General features: G+C 43.2%; 1 protein-coding gene across 2 annotated transcripts in view; it reads right to left on the reverse strand.

Moving 5' to 3' along the window:
* The window catches only part of galnt7 (UDP-N-acetyl-alpha-D-galactosamine: polypeptide N-acetylgalactosaminyltransferase 7), a 42,018-nt gene that overhangs the window by 8,885 nt on the left and 7,843 nt on the right, over positions 1–25,290 (reverse strand). Inside the window, exons 3-7 of one of the 2 annotated variants that reach the window (XM_062994764.1) lie at positions 10,024–10,190; positions 9,697–9,827; positions 7,425–7,504; positions 5,087–5,269; positions 1,207–1,324 (exon numbers count right to left, since the gene is read on the reverse strand). In XM_062994764.1, coding sequence (XP_062850834.1) covers positions 1,207–1,324; positions 5,087–5,269; positions 7,425–7,504; positions 9,697–9,827; positions 10,024–10,190 — 679 coding nt within the window. Of the gene's footprint in view, positions 1–1,206; positions 1,325–5,086; positions 5,270–5,442; positions 5,626–7,424; positions 7,505–9,696; positions 9,828–10,023; positions 10,191–25,290 lie in introns of both variants that reach the window. The other variant, XM_062994763.1, reaches the window with a different exon arrangement.

The raw sequence follows: 25,290 nt of genomic DNA on the forward strand, positions 1-25,290 counted from the left end.
GGTCCAAAGTACTGTTTTCGGAAATCAAGGTGCCAGAGTCTGGAGGAAGACTGGGGAGAAGGAAATGCCAAAATGCCTGAAGTCCAGTGTCAAGTACCCACAGTCAGTGATGGTCTGGGGTGCCATGTCAGCTGCTGGTGTTGGTCCACTGTGTTTTATCAAGGGCAGGGTCAATGCAGCTAGCTATCAGGAGATTTTGGAGCACTTCATGCTTCCATCTGCTGAAAAGCTTTATGGAGATGAAGATTTCATTTTTCAGCACGACCTGGCACCTGCTCACAGTGCCAAAACCACTGGTGAATGGTTTACTGACCATGGTATTACTGTGCTCAATTGGCCTGCCAACTCTCCTGACCTGAACCCCATAGAGAATCTGTGGGATATTGTGAAGAGAAAGTTGAGAGACACAAGACCCAACACTCTGGATGAGCTTAAGGCCGCTATCGAAGCATCCTGGGCCTCCATAACACCTCAGCAGTGCCACAGGCTGATTGCCTCCATGCCACGCCGCATTGAAGCAGTCATTTCTGCAAAAGGATTCCCGACCAAGTATTGAGTGCATAACTGAACATAATTATTTGAAGGTTGACTTTTTTTGTATTAAAAACACTTTTCTTTTATTGGTCGGATGAAATATGCTAATTTTTTGAGATAGGAATTTTGGGTTTTCATGAGCTGTATGCCAAAATCATCAGTATTAAAACAATAAAAGACCTGAAATATTTCAGTTGGTGTGCAATGAATCTAAAATATATGAAAGTTTAATTTTTATCATTACATTATGGAAAATAATGAACTTTATCACAATATGCTAATTTTTTGAGAAGGACCTGTATATGTATATATGACAAATAAAGGATATTTTAAATGCTACACTGGCTAAATGGGCACAAATGTCCACAGACACACTTCAAAATCTTGTTTAAAGCCTTTTCAGAAGAGCCTGTTTTAGCTGTGAAAAAGGGTGAACAGAGCTCTACGTATATTAACGCCCATTGGTATGGAATGTCCAACAGGCTTATGGTCATAGTATTTGTACAATTAACAAAGTTGAATGTTTACAAAGCATTTAAATGTACAGTTCTTTCGTAGGTAAAATACTAACAAGATTATGCCAGGGAATTCACATCAGTAAACATCTTCAAAATGAGGGCAGAAAATCGAGGAGCAGAAAATCGAGGAGTGGAAAAAAACCCTTTTGTTTACCTTATACGAGATCTCGAAATTCTCTCCTCCCCAGATCTGCAGACCAGGGTCATAGAGGCCGAGCTCGAAGAAAAAATCTCGCTCTATAGCGAACAGCCCACCAGCCATAGCAGGAGACCTAACGTCCAAAAGCAGACAGGAGTCAAACCTCACACAGTAGTTACATGAAGTCATTTATAATTGAACATATTGGGGTATAAACGTTGGGAACCCAGTTTATCCATGGTTTTAACTTTCTGTTCCAGTTCATGAGCCATGTACTGTATCTACAACAAAGACCAGTGTGACAGCATGAAAGTCCTGCTAAGATTAGGAGTAAACTGGGTTCTAACACTTTAGGGGATAAACAAAAATTAAGGGGTGCGCACATGAAGAAAACATCCAATGGGTGAGTGAAAAACAAACAAACAAACAAACCGATTTTGACATGTTCATGTTTCACCACCTCTTTCGTTCTTTATCCTGGTCAGGGTCGTGGTTTGTCTGGTTTTCCGAAATTACTGGGCACAATACAGTAACACCCACCATCCTCGACTGACCAATAGCGTGTCTGAGAACTCGAACTCTGGACTAGCTGGGTTTATTTAGGTATTGTGCAATGTAATTTGCTTGATACTCCTGCAAACTACTAATGGACACAGAGCAAAACTACAATTCCAGAAATCATGAAGCTGTTCTCTTTGACATTATGACCAGTTAAAGTTTAGTGTAGTCCAGACAGACCATGTTACCTCAGTGACCAGTGACAACATCAGGACTGGTACCACTGGTATTTTAACATTTTGTTTGATGATTAAATCTGCAAAAATTCCACTGTTGGAGTAGAAATATTTGTTTGAATATGCAATATGGACGTCTGTTTCCTTGATTGTTTCTGATTACAGCCGGTGACGTCTTTCTAAACTGGTCAGACTGCGAGTACGTAGAACAGTGGTCTCTTGTCAAGCTTGGAAAAAAAACTGTCTGCCATGAACAGAAAGCTGTCCCTGTCCACAGTCAAGTAAGCTTTGCAGTGTTGTATGTTTCAAGACTGTTGAGCAAGAAATGCCTAGTTCACACTACACAATTTTTGCCCTGATTTTCGCTTGCCGACTGGATGGCGCTAGATTTGCCGGCTTGGGAGCAACTTGGCGTTCGCTTGGGGATCGAATATGAGTGAACTGCTCAACAACTCGATCCAAGCGGCTGAAGAAAAAAATCTAGCATGCAAGATATCTGGATCAGTCGGCCGACTGGCAGCGAGTGCGGTGTCGAACTACAGCCAATTGTAATGCAAGATAAGGGGTTTGGAAAAGGTGGGACAGGGGCATAATATAGTTTATATCAGAACACATCGGCATACACAAATTTTACAGTATTTGTAACCTTATCATCAATGCCAAACCATAATATCCACGCTGCACTGCCAAAAACAATTTATTAACCTCCAACTCACTACAGAACAGAGAATCCCTGATGGCCTGCTCCAAAATCAGCACCTTTATGCTGGACAAAAGTTTGGTGCTGACCACACAAGGACAGAAAAAGCAGAAGCAAAGATTTTTATGGCTACAGACCTCAGCTGTAGTTTATAAATCCTGTTTATAACGAAGCTAAAGCAAGTTTATGATCGATTTAATATCTCCTGTTGGCTTTAATAGTCCTAAAACTCCAGAGAGGAACTAAAAAGTAAAAAAGCAATGAAAGTTCTCAGTCAAAACATTCTGAAGCTGAAATATTACGGTTCTAGATACTCAAAACCAGAGTGTGACATGGTGAGAGGACCATGTAGAATGGAGATGAAGCATGCAGTGACTGAAGAGACAAGATTTTACTCTCATGTACCGTTGATTTTTGAGTCTTGAATGAAATTACCTTCGTTTTATTTGATTCGTTGGTTTTGACACGGTGCCAGTAGTTGTGATTACTACATGGATCAATGACATGACGTGTTTTTGTGTCAATTATACCACAGTGCTGTGGAATTCTCAGTTCTGATTGGTCAAAATATGTCGATATTGTATTCGATTGATGCTCATTTTACAAGATTTAAAACCTGATACAAAATCGCACACTATCAATTAGATGTTTTTTATTATGATATACTAGGCCAGTCACAATCCTGAAGCAGCAAAGCATCCATACATCATAACTGTCTACGAAATAAAACTACAAGGGCTTGAGAATCATCAAGAAATCCTGATGGGCCAGAGAATTCCTGGATAACTCGCCGCTGCTCCAAGTTTTCTTTTCAAACTGTATGTTGTGTTTACTTGGTTGCATCGTCAGACTTTTAATCAGAATTAAGAAGGAGGCCAAATACACTGTCGACCAAGTCAGATTTACAGTATATATAGCGCTTTTCACAATGAACATTGTCTCAAAGCAACTTTACAGAATCCAGGACCAACAGACCAAAAACCCCTGTTGAGCAAGCCGAGGGCGACAGTGGCGACCCATCCTTCTTGGGTCCCAGATAATATCCCGAATAACATCCGTCTGCAGCCGAGAGCAGCTAGACGGGCTGGGAGTGACTCTATAAGGTCCTGGTAGGTTCTCACAGGTATCTGGAGCCATGTTGACTGCAGCGCCTCCCACAGCTGCTGGAGGGGGCCTGGGGGAGGAGCATGACGATCGAGGTGGTCCCACAGACGCTCAGTTAGATTCAGGTCTGGGGAATGAGGGGGCAGGGTAATACTTGGAAGTCTTAGTCATACTCTTCCAACCAATGTCAGACATTTCTAGCTGGTCTTGCTGGAAGATCCCATCCATCCCAGGCCAGGGAAGACAATCAGCATGTATGGGTACATGATCTGCAAGGATGGATTCTTACCCACATGGATATATGGACTCGGAGAATGTCACAAAAACATTCCCCATACCATAACGCTGCCACAGCCATTGAAAGTAAGAAGTGGTCATAATAATCTGACTCGACAGTGTATTACGGCAGTGGTCCCCAACCACCGGGCCGTGGACCGGTACCGATCCATGGGTCATTTATTACCGGGCCGCACAGAAAGAATAAATAATTAGAGATCGCTACAAGAGCAATTACATTTCCAAAACTCTTCGGGTGTTATTGTCTCCAATCACCACTAGGTGGGAGCAGCGTCTCGTTGCATCGAAAAAAGCTCAGGATTCACACTGATTTTCCATTCTATAGCCATTCTATTTTAAATCCTCCCGCCCCCGCCGGTCCATGAAATTATATCTTATATGAAACCGGTTTGTGCTGCAAAAAAGGTTGGGGACCTCTGTATTACGGTATTGTACAATTAATCACAAAAACTGTTTTTGGGGCTCCTACAGAACATTTCAGGCTGCCACACCAACACTACTGGCTATTTTTTGGGAGTGCTGGGGGTCCATTGGGAAGGGGGTGAGTGTCCACTTGTCAGTGCGCTCTCAGTGCTGGCCCCAAACCCGGATGTAATAAGGAGGTCTGCGTCAGGAGTAAGAATGGTGGTACGTTGATCAGAATGATCTGCTGTGTTGACTCTTAACTATGGGAGCCAAAGAAGGAAAAGCACCCTGCTTTTTTTATTTAAATTAGCATTTTATTTTATTAGCATTTCACATACTGCCTCATCTTTTAACGGATGAAGGTTTTTGACAGTCCATAGTGCCATAAAGGTATAGAAGGTAACTCCGTCAGCTTAAAATTTGGTGCACCAAATGTGGTGGCCTTCTGTACTTTTACAACCTCTTATGGATCGCATTTAAAAGCATTTCGAATTTCACCATCGACCCAGACGTTTCATATATTAGAATATACTTTTAAACTGAGGGTTAGAGCTGTTAGCATCTAGCCTTGTTAGTAAATTGAAAGAATCAAGCCCACCACCAGAGATCTGTTCATTGTGGCCCCCAATTAGTTTAAAATTAAGTAATAAATTACCGATAGGGCTCAGTTTTAGTTAATCTCATCTGCTTCTCTCGGCTACCGAGCGGGACTCGTTTCCACAGCATGCTCCAGTCCCATGCTCCTCGGGCAAAGCCATCGTCGTCCCCACCGCCCTGGGGCTCGATGGAGTAAGTCTCCCCATTAATGGAATCAATCAGAGGCACCGTGCACACCGTTCTAACACCAGTGATGGATGATGGAGGGGGAAGGAAGGGGCGAAATCCATGCAAACGCACACACACACACACACACACACACACACACACACACACAGGGTGGGGGAGGACATACACACAGGAGAGAGAGACAGACAGGGGGTTTAATGGTCATGCTGTGTTCCCAGTGTTTACCGATAAGGTTCTGTCTTATTCTTTCTCTTCTTCTTCTCTCTGCTGTTCAGAGGAACCCTTTTCCACAGCAGGCTCCAGTCCCAGGCTCCTCGTGCTAGGCCGTCCTCGTCTCCGCCCTGCTGAGGCTCTACCGTATAATCATTGCCGTCTATGTAATCTATCAGAGGAACTGTGCAAGCGGTTCTGTAAAACGTCAACAGCACAATAACATGGCCAGGTTATGCTGTACAGCAGGAAGCAGGTAGCAGGACCTGTGGTGTGATTGTAAAGTCTTAAAGTCCTGCAGAAAACAAGAAGCTAGACGGTGAAATTCCTAAGAGTACAATTCAATCACCAGTGGGAAACAATCGCTTGTACTTCCGAATTGGACAGATAGATCACTGAAGTTTTACTGACCTGGTGTTACTGGTGCTGCTGTGATGATTTAGTCTTACGTAGATTTATTATATCAGTTCATTTACATACATTTACCTCTCAGTATATTTACATATTGTTTACCTATTATCTATTTATTTTGGATTATGTCCATTCCAATGTATTTAATGTGCTGTTACTTATCTGTACAGCATCCTTGGATACCCTGAAATGCACTTATTAAAATAAAAAAATACAAATATACACTGATTGGCCATAACATTAAAACCACCTCCTTGTTTCTACACTCGTTTTATCAGCTCCACTTACCATATAGAAGCACTTTGTAGTTCTACAATTACTGACTGTAGTCTATCTGTTTCTCTGCATGCTTTGTTAGCCCCCTTTCATGCTGTTCTTCAATGGTCAGGACCCCTACAGGACCACCACAGAGCAGGTATTATTTGGGTGGCGGATGATTCTCAGCACTGCAGTGACACTGACATGGTGGTGGTGTGTTAGTGTGTGTTGTGCTGGTATGAGTGGATCAGACACAGCAGCGCTGCTGGAGTTTTTAAACACCTCACGGTCACTGCTGGACTGAGAATCGTCCACCAACCAAAAACATCCAGCCAACAGAAGATGACCGACTCAAACGGCGGCAATAGATGAGCGATCGTCTCTGACTTTACATCTACAAGGTGGACCGACTAGGTAGGAGTGTCTAATAGAGTGGACAGTGAGTGGACACGGTAAAACTCCAGCAGCGCTGCTGTGTCTGATCCACTCATACCAGCACAACACACACTAACACACCACCACCATGTCAGTGTCACTGCAGTGCTGAGAATGATCCACCACCTAAATAATACCTGCTCTGTGGTGGTCCTGTGGGGGTCCTGACCACTGAAGAACAGGTTAAAAAAGTATGTGGAGAAACAGATGGACTACAGTCAGTAATTGTAGAACTACAAAGTGCTTCTATATTGTAAGTGGAGCTTATGGACAGTGAGTGTAGAAACCAGGAGGTAGTTTTAATGTCAATATCACAAAAAAAAATGCTATTATTTATACTCATTTGCATGTATCCATTTATAAAACCTTTAATAAAGTTCTGTCGTATGTAAAGGACTAAACAATTCAAAATGAAAACTTTAGAAAATGTGTTAAAGCTGAGCCGTCTTCACTTCAGATAATAAAATGACTTGAGTGGATACGACTGGTCAGAAAATGTAATATTAACCTATACATTTATTCAAAAGAATTGATGTAACCAAAGGTGTCACCCTAATCGTTGAATAAATTAAGCAGATCAGTACGTATTTAATATAAATATGCTCAATTTCTACAGCTTGTTGCTGCCCTTAAAGTTCAACCTGATTAAACTCGATAGTGCGGAGCAATCTCGTTTTAAACTAAAATTAATTTCATACAAAGCTGTCAGTATAATGAATTGTTTACATTCTTAACGCTCTGTGGTACAGCCAGCGTAAAGCGGTTTTACCATATATCATGTGAAAGGCTTAAACGCTGTGGTGAGTGACGATATGAGCCCCGCCTCGCAGTGAGCAAAGCTCAAAACGCTTCTCACGTAATAGCGACCTATAAGAACGTTTAAATGACCTTACCGGTCCTTGGATATGGGGGCCACCAGCGGAGCGTACCAGTTTATCCCAACTTCACAATGAGCATCCAGGTAGATCAACACCTGTGGAGAGGAGTTACAGTCAGTTACAGGGTTCATCACTGGGTTAATGCAGGTTTGTCTTATGCCAAGTGCTCAGTACAGACTATAAATCGATGCTTGTGTGTTCTTCTGTCCGTCTGTGCGTCACTAAATCCGTCTGTCTGTCTCTCCATCCACCCATATGTCCTCCTGTCTGTTCTTTACTCTGTCTGCCATTTAATCCATCCATCCACCCACTCCACCCATCCATCCATCCACCCATCCATCCATCCACCCACTCCACCCATCCATCCATCCACCCATCCACCCATCCACCCACTCCACCCATCCATCCATCCATCCATCCACCCACTCCATCCATCCACTCCACCCATCCACCCACTCCACCCATCCATCCATCCATCCACCCACTCCATCCACCCACTCCATCCATCCATCCATCCATCCATCCACCCACTCCATCCATCCATCCATCCACCCACTCCATCCATCCATCCATCCATCCATCCATCCATCCACTCCATCCATCCACCCACTCCACCCATCCATCCACTCCATCCATCCACTCCATCCATCCATCCACTCCATCCATTCCATCCATCCACTCCATCCATCCATCCATCCACCCATCCATCCATCCACCCACTCCACCCATCCATCCATCCACCCATCCACCCATCCACCCACTCCACCCATCCATCCATCCATCCACCCACTCCACCCATCCATCCACTCCATCCATCCACTCCATCCATCCATCCACTCCATCCATCCATCCACTCCATCCATTCCATCCATCCACTCCATCCATCCATCCATCCACCCATCCATCCATCCACCCACTCCACCCATCCATCCATCCACCCATCCACCCATCCACCCACTCCACCCATCCATCCATCCATCCATCCACCCACTCCATCCACCCACTCCATCCATCCACTCCACCCATCCACCCACTCCACCCATCCATCCATCCATCCACCCACTCCATCCACCCACTCCATCCATTCCATCCATCCACTCCATCCATCCATCCATCCACCCATCCATCCATCCACCCACTCCACCCATCCATCCATCCACCCATCCACCCATCCACCCACTCCACCCATCCATCCATCCATCCATCCACCCACTCCATCCACCCACTCCATCCATCCACTCCACCCATCCACCCACTCCACCCATCCACCCACTCCACCCATCCATCCATCCATCCACCCACTCCATCCACCCACTCCATCCATCCATCCATCCATCCATCCACCCACTCCATCCATCCATCCATCCACCCACTCCATCCATCCATCCATCCATCCACTCCATCCATCCACCCACTCCACCCATCCATCCACTCCATCCATCCACTCCATCCATCCATCCACTCCATCCATCCACTCCATCCATCCATCCACTCCATCCATTCCATCCATCCACTCCATCCATCCACTCCATCCATCCATCCACTCCATCCACTCCACCCATCCATCCACTCCATCCATCCACTCCATCCATCCACTCCATCCATCCATCCACCCACTCCACCCATCCATCCATCCACCCACTCCACCCATCCATCCATCCATCCATCCATCCACTCCATCCATCCACCCACTCCACCCATCCATCCACTCCATCCATCCATCCATCCACCCACTCCATCCACCCATCCATCCATCCACCCACTCCATCCATCCATCCATCCACTCCATCCATCCACCCACTCCACCCATCCACTCCATCCATCCACTCCATCCACCCATCCACCCACTCCATCCATCCATCCATCCATCCACTCCATCCACCCATCCATCCATCCATCCACTCACTCCATCCATCCATCCATCCACCCACTCCACCCATCCATCCATCCACCCACTCCATCCATCCATCCATCCATCCATCCACTCCATCCATCCACCCACTCCACCCATCCATCCATCCATCCACTCCATCCAAGTTGGAAGCATTTAATTACTTGATTTTTTTATACACCTGTTAGCAAGTTTGTGATGAGGTTTTGTTTCAGGTATTCCAAATGTGCAGCCCTATAATAATTTACATTACATCTATAACCTACACATGCTACCAAATAGCCAGTGCAAGCAATTAAGGATTAAGGACCTAGTTTAGGGGCACAACAGTGGGGCTTGAACCAGCCACCTTCTGAATAACTGTCCAGTACCTTAACAAAGATCAAGCCAGCATACCTGTCCCACAGTGGCTTTGCGTGCTCCTATACTCCTGGCCTGGATCAGTCCTTCCCTTTTCTCATTGCGGAAGAGCTTGACTAGCCCATTCCACTGCTTTATGTATTCCTCTAGTCTCTCTTTCAGGTGAGCTAGAAGAAAGAATGAAAGAAAAAAGACATGAAAACAGTTCATATGAAAAAAACAAAAAATCCCAAGTAAATCCTCTCTGGTAATTCTTTAAAGCTGCAGAATGTCATTTCAAAAGATCTGGGGGATTTAGTGACCTCTCTGGATAAATGATGCTACTGCGAGCATCTACCGCGTCTCGGTGTGAGCGAGTCTTACCTTTGTTGCTGAAGTCATCGATCAGGACGATCTCGGCCAGGTACTTGGGGGGCGTCCTCTTGATGACGCTGTGTACGGTCCTCATCAGAGTGGACCAGCCTTCATTATGGAACACTATTATCACACTCGATGTCAGCAGGTTCTCATTATAGTGCCAGTACTTACACCTGAACAAGACACACACAGATGCAAACAAATGAGCTAGATGTAGAGCTGTACAAAGGTGTACGCTGGCATGCTGATTCAGTAAATCCCAGCATTCTCTTGTCTACTCTCTCCAACCTTGGAGTAACCGGTTCGGCATGGCAATGGATGGCCTCCTACCTGGAAGGGTGCTCTTACCAAGTGTCATGGAGGGGATCTACAGTACATCTCAACCGGTGTTCCTCAGGGCTCTGTACTTGGCCCACTTCTTTTCTCTATCTACACCCGCTCCTTGGGTAAGATCATAGCCTCCCATGGCTTCTCTTACCACTCCTATGCAGATGATACTCAGCTCATTCTGTCATTTCCTCTGCGAGATATCTCACAATGGATGTCGGTTCATCATCTAAAACTCAATTCCAGCAAGACAGAGCTGCTACTCATTCCTGGAGATCAATCTCCAACCCAGGACCTAGTCGTCTCTCTTGATGACCAGATCAGAGCATCTGATAATGTAAGGAGCCTTGGTGTCATCCTGGATAACCAGCTGACCTTCTCTCCGTGTAGCCAACATAACGAGATCGTGCCGGTTCCTTCTCTACAACATCAGGAGGATTTGTCCATTTCTCTCCATGGAAGCTACTCAGATTCTGGTGCAGTCACCTGTAAGCTCACGGTTGGACTACTGCAACTCCCTCCTGGCAGGAGCTCCCATGTCCACTATTAAACACTTGCAGCTCATTCAAAATGCAGCTGATCGCCTGGTTTTTAACCAACCTAAACACTGCCACATCACCCCACTGCTGCCACATAACCGCACTGCTGCCACATCATAACCCCACTGCTGCCACATAACCGCACTGCTGCCACAACATAACCCCACTGCTGCCACATAACCGCACTGCTGCCACATCACCCCACTGCTGCCACACCATCACCCCACTGCTGCCACATAACCGCACTGCTTCCACATCATAACCCCACTGCTGCCACATCACCCCACTGCTGCCACACCATCACCCCACTGCTGCCACATAACCGCACTGCTGCCACATCATAACCCCACTGCTGCCACATAACCCCACTGCTGCCACATCATAACCCCACTGCTGCCACATCACCCCACTGCTGCCACATCATAACCCCACTGCTGCCACATCACCCCACTGCTGCCACATCACCCCACTGCTGCCTCATCATCACCCCACTGCTGCCTCACCATCACCCCACTGCTGCCACACCATCACCCCACTGCTGCCTCATCATCACCCCACTGCTGCCACATCACCCCACTGCTGCCTCATCATTACCCCACTGCTGCCTCATCATCACCCCACTGCTGCATTCTCTTCACTGGCTTCCTGTAGCTGCACACATTCAGATTAAAACACTGATGCTCGCCCACAAAGGCAAAAATGGACCAGCCCCGAGCTACCTTCGATAAAACCCCGCTCTGTACCACACAACCTCCGAGCCACTAGTCTCTCTCGACTTGATCCTCCACCCAGGACTCAAGGAAGACGAGCATCAGCATCAAGGCTCTTCTCTGTACCGGCACCCAAGTGGTGGAACGAGCTTCCTCTGTCTGTCCGAACATCTGAGTCTCTCGCTGTCTTTAAAAAATAATTAAAAATCTTCATCACCTTTTAACTAAGCACTTAATCTGACTTGTACTTACTTACTTACTAACGCTCTTATTCATTTCTTGGTTCTAACAGGGTTTCAGCAGATTTGTGTTCTTGGACTGTTGTTGTACTTAAACTAGAGTAAGGAAATGTTCACTATGGAAGCACTTCTGTAAGTCGCTCTGGATAAGAGCATCTGCTAAATGCTGAAAATGTAAAATGTAAATGATTCATGCAGCTTCAAGAAGCTAAATGTTGCTTCATGCACCTTCTCAGATGCTTGTTACTCACTGCTATTTGCTGTTAAACAAGATGAATCAGTTTAGTAATCTGTCAGCGACGTTGGGGAACCCCCCGGCATAGAGTAATGTGATTGGCTGAGTGATCTTAAGCCCTGCGATAGACTGGCACCCTGCCCAAGGTATTCCGGCCTTGTGCCCAGTGTTTCCTGGATGGTCCTGACCAGGATAGAGCGGTTGATGTAAATTAAACTATGTAAATTACTGATAACCAAACCGTGGCCTAATGGCTTCAGAGAATTATAGACCGGAAGATTCATTCAGTCAGATGACTGTTAAAATTTAGAAACAAAAACCCATTTTAAACATGTGTCAACAATAAATGTAAACCCTAATAAAGTTATTTTGGCTAGTTAGCCTAACAAAACTGAGAATCTAAAAGAGGCAGGAACCTAAACAGTACCCGGATTGTTTAACTGATATAAGCAAGCTGCACGGAAGGTTTCAAATTCTGCTGCTGTTGTAACACGATCCACACACACACACACACACACACACACTCACACACACACACACCTCCCTGTGTGCGGCAGGAAGGCAGTGTTTCTCAGTATTTCCTCTCAGCTGAACAGAGCAATGCAAGACCGAGTGCATTTCCTCTCTCGCTCGTCCTCCTGCTTTATTTAACAAATCAGCGAGCAGCATTCGCCCTGGAGAGCTGGCACTGAGCGCCAACGCTGAAGCAGTGAGTGACTAATTTTAGCCTGTTTGAATACAAACGGATCACTCTCGGTAAAGAGAAAACAGGGCTGCGGTGTTACGGGAAGCTCTGCACGACAACAAAGAGCTTCAGATTTACTCTGAGAGAGAGAGAGAGAGAGAGAGAGAGAGAGAGAGAGAGAGAGAGAGAGAGAGAGAGACCACGACTTTGTATTTAGAAAATGATTAACTTTCAACAACAGAACCACATCTGATGTGGAGAAACGTGAGCCAGTAATATCATGGTATCTCTTATATGCTCACTTGAGACTTATTTTTCTCCCAGGATGCATTGTGCAAGTGTGAACAACAGGGATGCAAATTTAGTTTTATCCAGCTGACGACTGACTGTTAACTGACAAGCTTCAGGTGTCCCACTAATCACTAAGGCCTAGTGGTAGCCTAGTGGCGAAGGGACTGCCCCACCCACTGTCGGGCCCTTGAGCAAGGCCCTTAACCCCCAATTGATTAGATAATATGCTGTACTGTAAGTCGCTTGGGTAAAAGCTAGGGTTGGGCGGTATGACGGTATACCGCGGTATTTTAAAATGGTGACGGTATTTTAAAAATGTGAAGCGGCAAATTTCTGCTTAAGGTCCACCTTGAAAACGGAGACTTTAAGACCTGCGCGCATCCACTTACTTTTTGAGGCGATAACACAAAAGCTAAGGAGCTCTCTACATAGGGTGTGTTCAAACACCTAGTGAGCTGCCTTTCTGTCTTACTGCCTACACAGGCAGCTGCCTCGGTAGAGAGGATTCTATTAAGTCAATGACTTTATTATAAGGCAGGTTATTCGAACGCGCTACTTAGACAGCGATTCCATCGGGTTTTGCTCGCTAAGCTAACAGTTAGTATCTTGCCATTCAAAACCATGGGATGGGGTGGCACAACGCGCTGGCATGTCGATATAACATCTCTTTGTACCGAATACGGTTACATTCACTGACAAGCCCGAACTTGCAAAAAAAACACACTTGTGCAAGTTTATACAATATAATATTATCTCTGTGTGTGTGTGTGTGTGTGTCGCGCTCACTCTTCGCGATACTCGGATTTCGGATTTGAATTCCGACAATAAACAGCTTTTATTATGACTGATTAATTCCCCGTACTGATGTGAAGCAGAATTGGTGCATTACAGCCAATAAGAACGGCGCAAAAATGAAAAGAACATATAGAACATATATATAACGGTTCCCAGAGATGCGACTCGGTTCATTTGAAAGAGCCGTTCAATAGAATCGGATCGCTCGCGAATGACCCATTACTAACAGAGAGACGTCCGCACGAACCCCCCAACCCCCCCGTATTACCGCGGTATTTTATGAAGACGGTATGACGGTATGAAAATCGGCAATATCGCCCAACCCTAGTAAAAGCAGCTGCTAAAAATGTAAATGTCCCATCAAAATATAAAATAAACAAACGTTTTTGTTTGTTTATTAAGATTTTTAAGTCATGTTTTACACTTTGGTTACATTCATGACAGGAGCGGTACACAAGATTCATCAGTTCACAAGGTTATACTGAACACAGTCATGGACAATTTAGTGTCACCAGTTCACCTCACTTGCACGGACTGTGGGAGGAAATCGGAGCACCAGGAGGAAACCCACACGGGGAGAACATGCAAACTCCACACAGAAAGGACCCAGACCGCCCCACCTGGGGTTCGAACCCAGGACCTTCTTGCTGTGAGGCGACAGTGCTACCCAAAAAGCAGAAGAATAAGAAAACATTAACGCTTCTCCTGATAACATAAGTAAAGCTAATACAAAACAACAAGATGCAAAATATCCTAATTATTTTGGTTACACATACACCCCAGTTCCTACTGTTTTCCAATGGTAGTTCAGCTTAAACTATTTTCTACTTGCAGGATAAAGTCCACTGCTGTTTTCAATCTTGCAAACAACCCTATCACAACATCAGCAGTAGGTCATGGTTTAAAACTCTTGTTTTCTTATAAAACATGTATTTAGTAGATAGCAGGTTAATCCCACAAATGTTTTAGTATGTGACTGTGCCTTTTAAAGGGTCATGTGCATTTTTTAATTAAAATAATAAATATTACATATGAAACTTTTTAACTCCAACTGTCCGCCTACTGTCTGGTCAGTGCTCCAGAACGGGTGGTAGCGGAAACACCACACGTGATGGAGAACTCCAAATCCCATTGCAAGATCGTCTAAGTATTTGCAGATGATATTCTTAATACCATGTCAGCTGCGATAGCTATTATCATGGCTAGCTAATAGATTATTTAAACGTCAAGGTGGTGGGTCCGTTTTTTCCATGTGCGTAGGGTGGTTAGGAGTGTTTGTGTGACTATGAGGGTCTAAATTATATGGCGCTTTTAATTGCAAGTGAATCCAAGAATTTAAGCAGTTTTAGGGGGAATTGTGTTGTGATGGTGTTCATTTGTTGGCATGAGTAGAGGATGTGTTTAACAGAAGTTCTTGATGTACAGAGGGGGCAAGTCGGGGCCTGGTCTCCTTTTACCAAGCATGTATGGGTCAATTTGGTGTGTCCTCTTGGTGTGCGGCATCTTGTGTATAAACACTGTTCCCATCATTTTTTGGGGTATTGAGCTCTATCAGCGTTTATCACTAGGATGCATAAACCAGTACATTGTAGCTCGGATAAATAGGGAGGGTCGTGTCAGGAAGGACATCCGGCGTAAAAACTGTGCCAAATCAATAATGCGGATCACGATCCGCCGGCGACCCCTAACGGGAGCAGCTGATGAAATAGAGAGAGAGCTCTATCAGCATTTATGGTAGGGTGGATCTCAGAAGGAGATAGAAGATATACTTTATTTGTCATATATATATATACATGTGTACAGTACAATGAAATTCTTTCTTCGCATATCCCAGCTTGTTTGGAAGCCGGGGTCAGAGCGCAGGGTCAGCCATCGTATGGCGCCCATGGAGCAGACAGGGTTAAGGGCCTTGCTCAAGGACCCAACAGTGGTTGCATAGCAGAGCCTGGATTTGAACCGCGAGTCTTCTGGTTGACAGCCCAAAGCTCTATCCACTAGGCTACCACTGTCCCCAATTATCTTGTAAACTATCTTGTATAGTTCGTTGTTGGTATGCGTATCCCATTCTTTTTGCCAAGCTTCTGCGGCGTATGCTTTTATGGCTGGTCTGAGATCAGATGTTGGGTAAGGACATAGTCGGAGCGGGGACGTTACAGCTTGCTTTGCAAATCAGAGGGTTAAATTAAAACACTGTGTATATGCAAGATGGGCCAAAAATATCTTAGAATTAGAAGCATTCTGTAAGAAAAATGTTTGGAATATTAATTCAGGTAATTCCGATAATGCTGGAAAAATAAAACAGTCAGGTAGCAACAGTGCACCCAAAACTCCTATGTACAGTCAGTCAAGCTGTACTATCAGGTTTGCATCTGAACAAACACCGGTTATAACATGGCTATTCACACTCCGGAGTCATGTGACTCACAGTGGAAAAGACACTTGGACAGAGACTTCCTCTTTACGATCGTGGTTCATGTGTAAACACAGAAATCTGATCTGTTGGCAGAACTAATAAAAGTGCCAGTGACTGACTGTAAGAGTGATTAAAGTCTAAGAGATTAAAGTGGTATGTTCATGAATCCATGATGCCACATTTAGTGTTTGTTTGTACCGTCAAGTCACCTGTACTGTACCTAAGCACCCATGCTTAACTTAGCTACCCTATTGTCCCCTAGATTCTCCCTTTTTATCTCCCCATAGAGTCATTTCCAATTCCTGATTGTTCCTGCTTGCACAACCCCCATCTGCGCAAGAGGATCTGGATCATCACATGGCCCCTCCAACACAGACGTCCCAAGTCTCCCGGAAGTTCCTGGAGTCTCCCGCATATACAGAGCGGCTCCCTGATGCACGCAAGTCAGATAAAATCTCCCGGAATCTAGAACGAGCGGCCAAGAGCGACACACACGCGCACACACGCGCACACGCAGGCGACACAGACTTTTTTCCCCATCGCGTATTAAATCCGTGATCTGATATACAATCTAGTGCACTGTGTAGGGAACATAAATCAATTGTCTAATATACTGTCTAGTGCACTAAGTAGGGAACATAAATCTATGATTGAATATACAATCTAGTGCACTATGTAAGGAACACAAATCATCATCTAGTTACACTTTCTAGTGCACTATGTAGTGAACATGAATGCGTTATCTAATACACTATCTAGTGCACTATGTAGGGAGCATAAATCTGTTATCTGATATACAATTTAGTGCACTATGTAGGGAACCTAAATCCGTTAACTAATAAGCTACCTAAAGCATTATGTAAGAAACATAAGTCTATTATCTAGTACACTATCTAGTGCACTAAGTAAGGAACATAAATTCTTTTCTAATATACAATCTAGTGCACTATGTATGTAACATAAATCTATTATCTTTCACACTATCTAGTGCACTATGTAGTACACATTAATGTGTTTGTGAGGCGAACAGTTAGCTTAGGAGCTCAGTTAGCAGCTCCTAAAAGTTTTTGTTATCACCCATATCCTTTAGTGTGTGTGTGGGGGGGGGGGGGGGGGGGGGTTTCGGTGTCTGGGTCTGGGGGTACCTCCCTGAAATGAGTTTTTGCAACTTGGGATGTTTTCCCAACACGTTTAGCCTGTGGCCACTTTTTTTTATCACCTTCACTAAGGTCCAAGTGACTCGTCCCACTCGACTACTTGGTATCCACCAATGTTTAACTGGTGAACCGATTGTCCTTTTTGGAGCTGCTCGGACGCGGCCGTCAAGCCATCGCAATTTTGCCATTGTCAAAGTCTCTCGGATCCTTGGAGTTGCTTGTTTTTTTATGCTTCCAACAGATCAACTTTAAGAAGTGACTGATATGTCTCAGCACAGGACAGATGTTATTTACTTCTGTCAGTAGTATGAACGTTGTGGCTGATTGACGTGTTTGACCCTGCAGTCGGCTTTACTCTGCTGTTCGGGTCGGTCGTGCTCTTACAAAGCTTTAATCAACACCTTCAACTGGTGCAGAATCCAAGCCTATTAGTATGTGCTGAGATTATACAAAATACATAATAACTCACAGCTACAAAAGTTCTGCAACAAACTTAATGTCTTGAGTCTGTTGATGCATGTTCAATAATCCAGGTACACAAATCCACAAAGTTGAATCAGTTCATCTGGACACAAGTTTGTTGTAGAGAAACGTTTCGTCACTCAATCCGAATGACTTCTTCAGTCTGAGCTGGTGGTGTGGATACCCCGACCTTATATGCAGCCGATTTGCATAACGACCGATCACCGCCCATTGCATAACAATGGAACCGGTGATCAGGTCCATATGCAAATCACAGTGACCATTAATTACAACGGTTATGTGTGTCTTTCACACATGATTGGGGTATAGCTTCTGTTACGGCGTTGTAAGATGGTGATAGATGTACTTGTGAAGAGGGAACGACCATCTCTGAACCATGGAGGGGGCCCGAGAGTACATTCGGATTGAGTGACGAAACGTTTCTCTACAACAAACTTGTGTCCAAATGAACTGATTCAACTTTGTGGATTAAGCAATAAATGTTATCCTGAGGCGCCATCTGCTGGCAAGGCTGAACCATTACACCAGTAGACATTCTAAAGTTTCCAGTCGGGCCACAGACTACTGCCAGTTTGTTGTGTACACCTGCCATATTAGTGACAGAGATGAAGCCAGATATAGCATAGAACAGATAGGCTTGGTCTGGAGGACCTGTTTAACTACTCTGACTAGTCGGTAACAAGTTTATCCTGATCAGGGGTCAAATTCGGTGCAGCAGGAGCAACTGTGCATAAGGAAATAAATGCCTCTTTTGCACTGCATGGTAACCTGTGATAGGGTGTGTTTTTAAATCCATGATGACATTTAAAAGTTCTGTACCTGAATTCTCTTTGTTTTTTGTTCCGTTTTGTTCGGCTGCTCATGTAATTACGGAATAACAGAGCAAATCATTCTGGTTCACATGGATCTGAAGTCACTTGCGATTACAAATGATGGAACTGCTGATTCATAACATCTTCGCCGATGAGCCACAACTCTGAAACCCTTGACGTGTAAAGTGAATAAGAGTGAATATCTCATTACAAAGACATCAATCAAGGGATCAAATATATTAGGTAGTAAAGGATCAGTCAGTTATTGAAGCTGATCATTTATTTTTCAAGTAATAGAGAGTCAACTCACAGCTTTACATTGCATTACACCAGCATCAAGCTTCAGTTAGCTAATAGAGCATATATATACAGGGTATCTGCAGGTATTGGGAAATAAAATTTAAGACTTTTTAAGACTTTTTAATACCACTCTGAGACAAAAATTAAGACCACTGTCGCAGTAACAAAGCAGCAAAAAGCACACATCAACATTATGTTTACAGACTTTATTGTAAGCATGTAAGTGCTGTATTTTCTGTTTAACCAATATTTAATGATTTAAACTTAAATGAACAGTTTTGTATAAACCAAAACCATTTATACTTATATTTTGTATAAACCAGAACCGTCTGTACACTGAAAAGGGGGTCTCAGTTTTCTGCTCGGGAATAATCTGTCCTGTTACATCTTAGCATAATTAAACAAGTTTATTTCTTAATTATTTGTCATTATACTAAGAGCACTGCTTATTTTCTGCATGTTCTATCTGTTGCTCCGTTACGGCTCTGTGTGTGTGTGTGTGTGTGTGTGTGTGTGTACGGCTCTTTATTATGCCTCTCATTGTGACTGATTCATTCCCTTTACTGATGGAAGCTGAATGGGTGGATTACAGTCGATAAGAACTGCGCAAAACTATTAAAAAAAAAAAATACACCTAACGGCTCCCAGAGGCGCGACTCGGTTCATTTCGTTCATTTTAAAGAGCCGTTCAATAGAATCGGATCCTTCGCGAACACATGAATACAGACTGGCAGATCGCAGACAGTCACACACACTAGCTGTCGGTCGCGAACGAGCTCTTTGAGCCGACAATTTTCTCCGTGGCACGGGCAGGCACTCCACAGGCAGAAGTGGTCAAATTGAAGAGCCATTTTGGAGCAGAAAGAGCCGACTCTTCTCGGTGAGCTGAGCCAAATGGCTCACCAAAAAGAGCCGGAATTCGCATCACTCTTAAACACAGGCGGAGCAGTTTTCATTTTAGGCTCTGTGACTTTTTTTATTTCTCTAATAAGGGAACTATTCGGTCAGATAGTTATTTGTAGTGAAAGAAATACTGTTACGATTTCAAGCATTTTCAAGCACTTTACCCAAAATTCCAGCACTTTTCAAACCTGGAAAATACGACATTAAAATTCAAGCATTTTCAAGGATTTCAAGCACCCGTACGAACCCTGTTATTAAATAAAGCAATAAGCCACGAGAGGCCGTGCGTTACTGTGATTTTAGCACGGTAAAACTTCTTTCCCCGTGCTAAAATCATAACAGTAACGCACGGTCTCGAGTGGCTTATTGCTTTTATAAAACGGCGGTCAACATAAAATATAATAAATACAACAATGTTTAATTCATAAATGTATTTATTGTGTATAAACTTACAATAAAGCATTCTTCCGCGACGCAAAATAGTTCGATTAACAGTGTTGCTAGGCAACATGAGGGCGAAAATAACATTACATTTTTCTTTTCAGTGGCGTATTAATATGGAATGATGTGAGGTGGTCCTAGGTGTGAGTCCAGAGCGGTACAGAGAACAGAGTGGCGACACTCCCATAGGGAACCGTTGGAAAGGGGGCGGGACATATTTTCTGTGCAGCTTCCGGGTTGTGGAGCTCTGTATAGTTCCAAACATCCCATAGAGCCCCATTCATTTCCACTACTTATCAAGCATTTTTAGCTGTTTGTTGCTTTGTTTTAAAAAAAATAATGAATTTGATGTCATTAATATACTTAATACTGTTATTATTTAGCATTTGCTCAGCACTAAATGTTACATGTTTATCTTAATTAATAGGTATAACTGAATTTAGCTTAGTCAGCTAAGCTAAATTATTGACACTAGAGTCTTTTCACCTAAAATTGATTAATTAAAAGTTGATTAATCAAGAGTCTTGTTACAGAAATGATAATAAAACATCAGAGCCATAATAAATCATTATACTTTTACTTTCATTCTTAAGTACATTTGAAGGTAAATTTAGTTTAGTACTTTAGTGGAGGTAAAGAGTATTTTTACTTTTACTACTACTTTTACTGGAGTAATATGTTACCTTGGATATCTCTACTTCAACTCAACTACATGGTTTGTGTACCTTGTCCACCACTTACATTAGACAAAATGAACTAGTGCATATTAATTATGAATTAATTCATGTATTACATGTAGGAATAAATTATTACTTACTCATGAAATAAGACATGAATTAATGCTATTTCCTGTACCTGCACTATAATGTTAAAGGTATTGGTACGGTAGTGTGTTTATGAATCTGTTCATTCAGTGCAGGTAAACCTTATGAATCCAGCCACATGGCTTAGTGTTTAACCAAAATGATTATTATTATGAATCCTCAGGAAAGTGAAGGGAGATTAGTTTATGTAAAAAACAAAACATAAAAAACTGTCTAATCTCTGTACTGTATATTGTCTCTACTACTTAATGATATCGCATTATGTAATGTATGCTAATATAATGTACTGTGTGTTAACAAGAACGACCTATTAAGTCATTATAAACATCAATCTTCCACTTTATATACCAAATTGATATTAAAGCAGATGCAGTAAATGTAAACGCAGTTGAAAATACCCAGAAATTGTACAAATGTTTATTATTTACTGTTTAATATTTCACTCACTGCTGCCTGTCCCATATGAGAACATGACAGCGCCGGGTTTGTTTGGAACTATTGGAGGGTGACATGAACCACGTGACCGCGTAGCGGCGAGATCAAGGAGTGTCGCAACTCTCTCTATCTACGGCTCTGTGTGAGTCTATCGGGGATTTTACAACGGCTTCGAACGCGGCTCAGCCAATCAGATTTTAGGACCGTAATGAGCGTAAGGTTACCTCAAATTAGCGCCCCTCGGAACCATTAAGACTGCCGTTGGTTCCGCTTAGTTCAGTCCGCCGTTTAAACAGTTAAACTATTTGCATACGAAATCTGGAAATTACGAGATACAATCCGCGAAAATAAAACCTAAATTATATTTACACTCTGTGGCATTTTTAAGACCAGTGGCAGACGAATTTAAGACTTTTTAAGACTTTTTAAGGATCCGCGGACACCCTGTATATATTAGGGCTGGGCGGTATGATCAAAAATTTGTATCAGGGTATTTTTTAAGATTCTGATGGTTTTAAGTGTATCACGGTATGTTTTATTTACATGTGTGTGGCTTATTTTACTGTCATAAGTACATAGAATATACACAGTTTTAATTTCACCATGTATATAATGAAGGTTTTCATACTATAAGCTTTGTTTGGCCCTACAACATGACACAATATATGATGGAATCATTATGTGTGAAACAGTTGCAATAAATAAAATTTTTATTGTTTATTTAATATTTAAGTGTTGTACAACTACCCTTACGTCTCCCTTTATCAAATAAAGCGGCGATATGGCGGTATTTAAAAAATACATACGGTATGAGGAATCAATTACGATATACCGAATGTACCATCATACCCAAGCACTAGGCGCATATACAAGAAGAATAAATATAACGAATAAATAGCTGCTGTCCGAAATACAACCTTGGGTTGTAAAGACATTGTAAAGCTTGTTTGAACAGAAGTAGCATAGCAGTGGCTCCCTACACGCCCAGCACAGATAAATCAAGTGAGACATCAGAAAGATGCTGTCAGCTAGAGTGAACATTATTACTGGAGCTGGAGGTGGCAGAGATGAAGATGTTGTGATTCTCATTGGGGGTCAGAAGAATGAACGAGATTAAGAAAGCGTTTATTTGAAGGACGGCACAAATACAGGTGCATGATAGCGCAAAGCTCTATCCACTAGGCTACCACTGTCCCCAATTATCTTGTAAACTATCTTGTATAGTTCGTTGTTGGTATGCGTATCCCATTCTTTTTGCCGAGCTTCTGCGGCGTATGCTTTTATGGCTGGTCTGAGATCAGATGTTGGGTAAGGACATAGTCGGAGCGGGGACGTTACAGCTTGCTTTGCAAATCAGAGGGTAAAATTAAAACACTGTGTATATGCAAGATGGGCCAAAAATATCTTAGAATTAGAAGCATTCTGTAAGAAAAATGTTTGGAATATTAATTCAGGTAATTCTGATAATGCTGGAAAAATAAAACAGTCAGGTAGCAACAGTGCACCCAAAACTCCTATGTACAGTCAGTCAAGCTGTACTATCAGGTTTGCATCTGAACAAACACCGGTTATAACATGGCTATTCACACTCCGGAGTCATGTGACTCACAGTGGAAAAGACACTTGGACAGAGACTTCCTCTTTACGATCGTGGTTCATGTGTAAACACAGATGTTTACAGATGTTTATCTGATCTGTTGGTAGAACTAATAAAAGTGCCAGTGACTGAATGTAAGAGTGATTAAAGTGTAAGAGATTAAAGTGGTATGTTCATGAATCCATGATGCCACATTTAGTGTTTGTTTGTACCGTCAAGTCACCTGTACTGTACCTAAGCACTCATTGGGGGTCACAAGAATGAACGAGATTAAGAAAGCGTTTATTAGAAGGACGGCATAAACACAGGTGCATCTCAAAAAGTTAATTTATTTCAGTAATTCAATTCAAAAAGTAAAACTCATATATTATGTAGATTCATTACACACAGTGATATATTTCAAGCGTTGATTTCTTTCAATTTATGGCTTACAGCTAATGAAAACCCAAAAGTCAGCATCTCAGAAAATTAGAATATTACATAAGACCAATTAAAAAAAGGATTTTTAATACAGGAATGTTGGTCTACTGAAAAGTCTGTACAGTATTCGCACTCAGTACTTGGAGGCGATCAGCCTGTGGCACTGCTGAGGTGTTATGGAAGCCCAGGTTGCTTTGATAGCGGCCTTCAGCTCGTCTGCATTGTTGGGTCTGGAGTCTCTCATCTTCCTCTTGACAATATCCCATAGATTCTCTATGGTGTTTAGGTCAGGCGAGTCTGCTGGCCAATCAAGCACAGTGATATTGTGGTAATTAAACCAGGTATTGGTACTTTTGGCAGTGTCCTGCTGGGAAATGAAATCAGCATCTCCATGAAGCTTGTGAGCAGAGGGAAGCATGAAGTGCTTTAAAATTTCCTGGTAGACGGCTGCACTGACTTTGGACTTGATAAAACACAGTGGACCAACATCAGCAGATGACATGGCTCCCCAAACCATCACTGACTGTGGAAACTTCACACTGGACCTCAAGGAACTTGGAACTCAAAAAGGGGGCTTTTGGTCTGTCGGTCCTTTTTGGAAAAACTCAGATGCGGCATTGCAATCTGGCCATTGTCAAAGTCTCTCAGATTCTTGAAATTGCTTGTTTTTTTCATGCTTCCAACACATCAACCTATTTTAATTATTCTTCAGGCCACTCAAGAAGTCTGGTTCCTCTCAAGGCTTTTTCCTGTACATGTAAGGGAGGTTTTCTTGCCACTGTCACCCTCAGCTTGCTCACCAAGGGGGTTTTTGGTCTGTCGGTCCTGAATTCTGTGAAGTTGCTTTGAGACGATGTCTATTGTAAAAAGCGCTATACAAATAAATTGGCCTCCGACTCCCTGCGACCGTATGGATATTGCTTCTGTTTGAGCATTCAAGTTCCTTAATGGCTCATTAGTGGGTTTTCCATCTCTTCCAACTCTTTGCGAATTTTGAAAATGCGCATTAATAAAACCTGGATGGAAAAGCTCAAAATTCGAAAAAAGACCCAAATATCGCAAAAATTTGTTTTCACGCTTGAACGAGGTGGAAACGTTAGAATATCGCATCGCCGAAATGCAAAAAAAAAGGATGGAAACGGGTTTTGCGAATAAACGATGACGTTTACTGCTGGAGGGAGGATTGGAATGTGTGTACCATCCAGTGCACCGTACACCTGTGGTAGGTGCTGCGCTGCATAATTACGCTGTGCTATTTCTTCTGCCTCCTGCGCATTCGGTAATACGACGTAATGTTTCATTAGTTTTGATGTTATTGCTTGGCATACAGCGTGTACACTACGGTGGACTGTTTCGCCCACTACCCTGTACTCCACACAAGTGGCCAGCTTGTACAAGGCAATAGCGATCCTCTTTTCAGTCGGCACGGGTGACCGGTGACTGTAAACTTTTGGCTCTACAGATGACCCGATCATGGTACATAGCTCATCAAAGGCTGATTTTGACATTCTTAAATTCTTCATCCAAAGATCGTCTGAAAAATGGTTCTGCACAACGTGCTCCCAAAATTGTTTAGTGTGTTTACGTTCCCAGATGCGAGGTGAATCGTCGCCGTGGCACGGAGATTTGAGCCCACATTAGACGGGCCATTGCTCGTCCTGCCTGAC

The sequence above is a fragment of the Trichomycterus rosablanca genome, chromosome 5 (assembly GCF_030014385.1).
Source record: "Trichomycterus rosablanca isolate fTriRos1 chromosome 5, fTriRos1.hap1, whole genome shotgun sequence".
Taxonomy (NCBI): Eukaryota; Metazoa; Chordata; class Actinopteri; order Siluriformes; family Trichomycteridae; genus Trichomycterus; species Trichomycterus rosablanca.